This window comes from Engraulis encrasicolus, chromosome 3 (assembly GCF_034702125.1).
Source record: "Engraulis encrasicolus isolate BLACKSEA-1 chromosome 3, IST_EnEncr_1.0, whole genome shotgun sequence".
NCBI classification, from domain to species: Eukaryota; Metazoa; Chordata; class Actinopteri; order Clupeiformes; family Engraulidae; genus Engraulis; species Engraulis encrasicolus.
In genome coordinates, this window is record NC_085859.1 from 56612854 (window position 1) to 56620353 (window position 7500).

The following is a 7500-nucleotide window of genomic DNA, read 5'->3' on the forward strand; positions in this document are numbered from 1 at the left end:
TCTAGTTTTATGTCATTAGTTTTAGGTCATTGAGTTATTTTTCTTCTTTAGGTTACAGGGTACTGTTGTGTTTGGGAATTTTGCGATTCACAAAACTAACCTCCTGATGGCCTGATTCACTCCTGACCACTAAAGTTACCCCCTTCTCCTTACACAGTAAATGTTGCGGTGTTGATTCAACACTTAGAGAGTTCATATAAGTCCAAATGATGTCAAATCAACTCTCTAAGTGTTAAATGAACACTGCAGAATTTGCTGTGTACCACTCAGTCCAGAGTTACCACCTTCTCCCCACCCCCCAGACCAGAACGACCATCAACGCCATCGCCATGTTCACGTCATTGCCCTCAGTCTCAAAGAGGTTGATTGTAATTATTACATACGAGTCTTGCTGTCAACCAAAGTTCTAGCCATACTTAAAATGGGTGAAGACTTGTTGTCACTGTTTCACACTGAGGAAGGCAGAACGCTGAGAGACGCATGTAGCATGGTACAACCATTTCCTCATATTTTTCTAAAAAATAAGGATAGGTCGTACTATGCATACATTGTTTATGGTTACTACACAGATGCGTTTCAGCATTCTGGGACAGACCGAGGAAGGCAGTGTAGTTGATGCATGGTGCGACCTATCCTTCTTATTATCATCCTTCCTATCCAACCTTATCCTTCTTATACGACATTGTGGTCAGCACTGTAAAAGAATAGGAAAACATCTGTTTGGGTGAAGCCTGCACCAAACCTTTATGAACTCTTAATTTTCTAGCCGTACTCACGTCGTTGCCCTCGGTCTCGAAGAGGTCGAACAGCAGGGTGATGCGGTACTGCGAGGGGGCCACCAGCTGCCAGATGCAGTTCTTGTTGGGCGGGTACTCCTTAGGCCAGCCGGGGCTCGTGATGGAGCCATTCAGCTTGGTGATGTAGCCTCCGCACGCAGCTGAACAGACAGAATCAGAACACATGCACACATGCAGAGAAAGAGGGAGAGAGGGAGGGAGGGGGAGGGAGAGAGAGAGAGACAGAAACAGAGATAGACAGACAGACAGACACACACACACACGCAAAGCAAAGACAAACAAGTATAAAATGTTTATTTTCAAGATTAAAACACACAGAAAATTTCAGGCTTAATATTTTGGTGATGAATTGACCCACCAATGTGTAATTTTACCCCAAAAGAGCAGAGCAAAGGGTCTAGTATTTCAACAATCTATGGCCCCAAAATCGAGGAAAACAACCAGAAAAGTATAACCTATGACTACTAGTATGACAGCCTGAAAATATTGGTGAATAAGAACATAAGTCACGAGGGGAAAATATAAAGTATAATCTGGTTAGGTTACTGTGGTGAGGATGTGCAATAAACCACACACTTTTCACTGCAGGAGTTGGGAGACCATAGTGGTGGCGGAGGATGGGGGTGGAAGAAGGGAGGTGGAGTTCCTCCCTTCCTCCTGTGTGTGTGTGTGTGTGTGTGTGTGTGTGTGTGTGTGTGTGTGTGTGTGTGTGTGTGTGTGTGTGTGTGTGTGTGTGTGTGTGTGTGTGTGTGTGTGTGTGTGTGTGTGTGTGTGTGTGTGTCATTGCGTGTTCCAATCCTGGATCTCTTTTTCTCCTCCGTCCTGGCAGGCTTACCTTCACAGCTGCGCTTGTCAGATGCCAGCTCGTAACCGGCGTCGCAGGCACACTTGTAGCTTCCCAGCGTGTTGACACAGCGTTGCTCACAGCGACCATTGTCAGGTCTGGAACACTCATCCATCTCTGCGGAACAGAACAAAAACAAAAAGAGGAGAAAAGCAGCAGCTGATGAGTCTGTCACCCTCTATTGGTCAAACAGTGTCATTGCACTTACTGTAAACGGGCCAAAAAGCAGAGTGTGTTTTCAATAATAATAATTTTCACACTGAACGATTTCCACATCGTCCACGAGGACAAACTAGTCAGCCAAGGTCGAACTTTGGTCATGCATGACGCCTGTTCCACAACAAAAAGTCACATCCGGATAAAAGACGCAAAACAAGTGACATGTCAGCATTACTCATCCGCTCACCAGTATAAACATCAACTTGACCCCTTGAAATCTGACCTTTGAAGAAGTTGGCGGCGAATCCGGCCTTGTTGACAGAACCGTCCGACACAAACTTCATCCACAGCTGGTTGGAGCTGGTCTTCAGGTCGTCGGGCTTGTCGTAACCGCAGAAACGCCCCAGCAACGGGCTGGTCTCCGAGTTACCATCGCGCACCTCCAGGTAGTCATATGCACAGCTGTCGTGCCTCTCGATCTTCAAAGAGAAACACAAAAATGGGGGCATAAACAACAGTGACAAATATAGACAGTAAAAGACGGGGATGTACAATTGATGGCTTAAAACTCAGGCTTGAAAAAAATGGCTTAATAATCAGTGGAGGTGTATAACGGAGGTGTAAAAAACATTAACAATTTTATCACCAAGGATCCACAGGAGAACATAAAGTTGTGGTGTGAACAACAGTGACATCACTTGACACCTGTGGCAATGGTGAGAGGGGATATAAAAGGAATCCCCTCTACTAAACCATGAAGAACTCCACAAACAAAGCAATAGCAAAGGCAAAAGAGGGAACTCGAATCCACGTCTACATAACAACCAAATCTGATCCTTTTTAGTACACGAAGCAGACAAAGGACTCCTCAATTCAGCTTTCACAGAGAAAAAATGAACTCAACCGCTTTCACAGAAAAAGCTGAACTGTCAAACTGATTGAGTGATTCACCAAACCATTTCAATATTTTTAGCAGCTAATGTGCTGACTCTATTGCATGTGGGCCTGCACATGCTGTTTTAGACATCATCATCATAAGACATCATTCCCTCAATTGAGATGGGGCAGATGAAAGCTATTCTATCAGTCTGAGTGATATGCCAAAGCTTCGACTATTTTTAGCTGATTGAACCTCTGACAGACAGTCGGAGTGTGTGTGTGTGTGTGTGTGTGTGTCCAAGCTGAAAGACTGTGTATGCACACGTGTGCACGTGTACACACACCTTGGTACATACGTGCACACACTCACAGATCTGTGTACGCAGGCGCACACGCACGCAAACGCACGCACACGCACACACACGTGAGGAGCAGTTTTTTGTTAGGCAGCTGGGACACCAGATCCATTATTCCCCATGATGACGTAACCTTCTCCTCCACCTGACTCTGTTCCTACTGATCTGATCTGAGCACGCTCTTCCATCTGCTTCACTCTCATTTACAAGATCTGGACTCTTTTCTTCACACCTCCTGTGTGGGTTTTTCCATGCTCTCTACTTTAGTTATTCTACTATCACTCTTTCTTTTATCTCTCTCACTCCCTTCATCTGTTTCTCTCTCTTTGCACACCCATCTCTCTCTCTCTCTCTCTCTCTCTCTCTCTCTCTCTCTCTCTCTCTCTCTCTCTCATAAAGTGTAGTGGTATTTCTGGGCAGAGAAAAAGAGCAGGGTTACCAAGAGCGTTGAGATCAAATTGTATCAGGAAAGAGATGCATGGCATATGCTGTGGTGATATCTCTCCAATCCCGGATTTATGAGCTACGGGCACTCACTCTCTTCATCCCTTTCTCTCTCTCACACACACACACTTACACACACATGCTCACACTCACACTCACCCCCTACCATATGTTCTTTCTGAGAGTATGATAGCGAGAAATACTTGTGGGGATTTGCTCTGACTGCGGTAGGTAGAGGCTTATGTGAACTGGTGCTATGCTGAAAATAACACACATCATTATGTGTCTCTAAAAAATCCTCTACTGTCAGATTTCAATAACAGCCTGTACCTGCCTCTTTCAGAAATATGGCGTGTCTACTGTACAGTATATCTTATTACTATGCTGGACATTAGCTCCAGTTTTCAAACACACATACTGTAAAGTGTGGGCTTACACATTCTACGAATCTTCAGTAAAAATATTTTCAGTGTGTGATTCCAAAATGTTCAAGGTCAAAGTAATTACCAGGACTTAGGCATGCTGACGACAGCATATGTAAACATCCAGATAAATATATATAAATATTAATGATATGTCATTGTCACAGTCATAAATATTGGCATTAATTTGAACATGAGCTTAGACATGGTACTTTCGTAATGATTTCAACATGTTTACACAAAGTCGAAATGGCAATACTTCTTGAACTTGAACTGGTCCCCTAAGATCTTAGTCATGCTGACGACAGCTTTGGAAAATATAACATCTGTACGTAAACAAATGATGCATCAGCAAATCTTCAAAGGGGAAGCATACATTTCAACATGACCTTTCAACTCTATTCACAGCTCCACAAATTACACAGAAGGTGTACAGTATTTAAGTATGACTGGCCATGTATACCCTTACAAGTGCTGTGAAGAGTGTGTACCACATAAACTGTAATGAATACTCACTATACTGAAAATACAGTATAAATACCCTGTGTCAATGTGGCACCATTTATGAACCATGGAGATAATCAACAGAAACGGTTAATAATGTAATTCTCACTGAGAAATCAAAAGATATAGTAAAACAGCATACAGTAAACAATCTGTCTGCAAACCACAAGATCAAACACCTTTATAAATGTGTCTGAAAGTGAAAGCCCATTGGGAAACTCCAACTCCCATTGTCATTGTGACACAGCACTCCACAGCACACAAGTGAACACTGCACACTGCACACAACGAAATTGCATTTATGCCTCACCCGTGCAAGGGGGCAGCCCTCAGTGGCGCCCCATGGGGAGCAGTGCGGTGGGACGGTACCATGCTCAGGGTACCTCAGTCATGGAGGAGGATGGGGGAGAGCACTGGTTGATTACTCCCCCCACCAACCTGGCGGGTCGGGAGTCGAACCGGCAACCTCTGGGATGCAAGTCTGACGCCCTAACCGCTCACCCATGACTGCCCTATGTGTCTGTGTCTGTCTCATATTTATGAATATGAGTTCATAGAATGTGTTGTTCAGGTGGCCAGGCAATGAAAATACAACATGCAGGATTCAGGTGAAGATGTCATACGCACTGACAGCTTGGTCTACTTTTCGGTTGTGCTTGGATTACTACATTGCTATGACTTGTTAGCTTGCCTGAGGGGTTCTCCTAGTCCTAGCTCCCTCAGTGGGGATCAGGAGAAGGTCATGTTGCCTCTGCAAAGGTTACTGTGACCTTTGTTTGACCTTTTGAGGGCTCCAGAGTTTCCGCTCACTCACCTCAAAGGACTGGAAGGTCAGACCCACGTGGTATCCCTGGGCAACAGTGATCTTCCACACGCACACTTTGTTGGGCCGGTAGTCGTCGGGGTAGTTGGGGGACTGGATCTGGCCATTGTCTTTCCTCACCTCCCCACCACAGATAGCTAAGGAGAGAGAGAGAGAGAGAGAGAGAGAGAGAGAGAGAGAGAGAGAGAGAGAGAGAGAGAGAGAGAGAGAGAGAGAGAGAGAGAGAGAGAGAGAGAGAGAGAGAGAGAGAGAGAGAGAGCGAGAGAGAGAGAGAGAGCGAGAGAGACAGACAGACAGACAGACAGACAGACAGACAGACAGACAGACAGACAGACAGACAGACAGACAGAGGCAGAGAGAAACAGAGAGTACAAATGTGAACATCATCATCATTATCATCACCATCATCAGACTGGATCTGGCTGTTGTCTTCACTTCTCCAGCACAGAGAGAGAGAGAGAGCAAACATCATGTTTTAAATAAGCGGACAGAGCAACTGAGAGATCATCTATATCAGTGGTTTTCAAAGTGGGCGGGCTGCTCGTGAGGGGATGCTAAGGGGGGCCGCAGCAGATTGGCAGGAAAAATATAGCAAAATAAAATGAATTCAAAAAATTGAACAACCAAATAAACCAACAAATAAGAATGGATTTAGGAATGCACCAACGTCATCTAGTTGTGAAACCGGGTGCACAGAAAAAAAATGGTGTGGCACGGCCCATGTTAGGTTTTGGGGAATAAAGTTTGGGAGTAACATCAGCATCAGCGTCATTCTTCTCCTCCCTTTGAAATGTACTTCATAATTAACATTCTCTTCATCCTCCCTTTACATCTTCCGTATTAGCGTTTGGTCATTATCATAGAAATTATCGCCTTTGTTCTCCATTTATTAGTCTTAAGCCAGGCTCAAACTACACGACTCCTGACTTTGTGTCCGATTTTGATGTCGGGTTGCACTGCACACAGAAAGAGAATCACAACCGTCAATCTTATCCCTGATGGTAAACATCGGGACAACGTCCGACATTTTATTTCGAGTCGTAAACAGTGATGTCAAACAGTGTTTGGTATCTACTATTTGCGATCGGCGACTCTTGGAACCGGCAAAAATCTATCTTAGAACGTCAGTCTCGACGAGGAAATCCTACAATTGCTTGCGATGGACCTGCGGGGTAACATTCCTCCATCATGTAGTTTGAGTCTGGCTTCACTATTGTTATCGTCCCTTTTCATCCTTGTGCTGGAGGGCACATGTGGAATCAGAGTAACCCTGATGACCCTGATGATCGACAAGGCCTAGTAGAATCTACAAGGGAGGGGAGGCCTGTCTGATGTTCATGGGGGCGTTAAAACAGATCAACACCTAGAGGGTCAAGAAGAGCTTTTGTACCTTAAAACCATTTACGTGTGCCATGGTTAGACCATCTTTACACTACCCCCTTAGTAATCACAAAGAGTCATGTGAATTGTATGTTCTCCTTCAACGAGTGCACTAGGGGTGTAAATAATAATCAATATCGATACATCGATCCTACGGCTCACGATCAAATCGAATCGTATCGTATGGTGGGGCATTCTTAAGTATTGAAAATAATCGAATCGCTGGCCCCTGCCCAATGACCTAGCTCCATGACATAATACAAGTGGAAAAGTAATTGAAAAAAATGGAATCGTATCATGGGGCATTCTTAAGTAATCGAAAAAAATAATCGATAAAAATAATCGAATCGCATCATCATGGAGGCAGTGATTTACCCCCTAGAATGCACACACATGCACATGCATAGATTACACAGATCAAAACACAGAAAGTCTTTTAAACTTAAGAACTTTCAAACACTAGAGCCATCATTAGCCTGTGTTCTGAGAGCGTCTTTTTCCCTTTTCCCTTAGTTGTTATCATCACAATCATCAATCTTGGATGGAGGATGACTTTAGCCCGACTTATCAATCTCACTCTTGTCACATCATTCCTTTCATCTGCAGTTATTTTATCTTATATACCGTGGCGACTTTAAAACAAGCGGTTGAAATTAAGCAGGCCTGTTCAAAAGACAAGGAGACCAAGGAGAGAATTGGGCAGTAACAGACAACTACAGATTGCCTCTTTCAAAAAGAAAAAAAGAGAAAAAAACAAGTAAATTATACTGGGGTCTGTAAAAGCTCTGTCAGAATGATTCGTTTGTGGCTGAAAGAGATTGATGTACAATAAGCTGTTCAACTATACACAGCCAGACCTACCGTACACGTATGGGGTGAGAGACCCAGACAG

At 44.1% G+C, this 7500-nt stretch overlaps 1 protein-coding gene across 1 annotated transcript in view; it reads right to left on the reverse strand.

Moving 5' to 3' along the window:
* Nucleotides 1-7500, reverse strand: part of bmp1a (bone morphogenetic protein 1a) — a 128476-nt gene that overhangs the window by 18591 nt on the left and 102385 nt on the right. The window contains exons 11-14 of the mRNA XM_063195757.1: nt 5220-5365; nt 2084-2279; nt 1633-1758; nt 777-937 (exon numbers count right to left, since the gene is read on the reverse strand). Coding sequence (XP_063051827.1) covers nt 777-937; nt 1633-1758; nt 2084-2279; nt 5220-5365 — 629 coding nt within the window. The remainder of the gene's footprint in view (nt 1-776; nt 938-1632; nt 1759-2083; nt 2280-5219; nt 5366-7500) is intronic.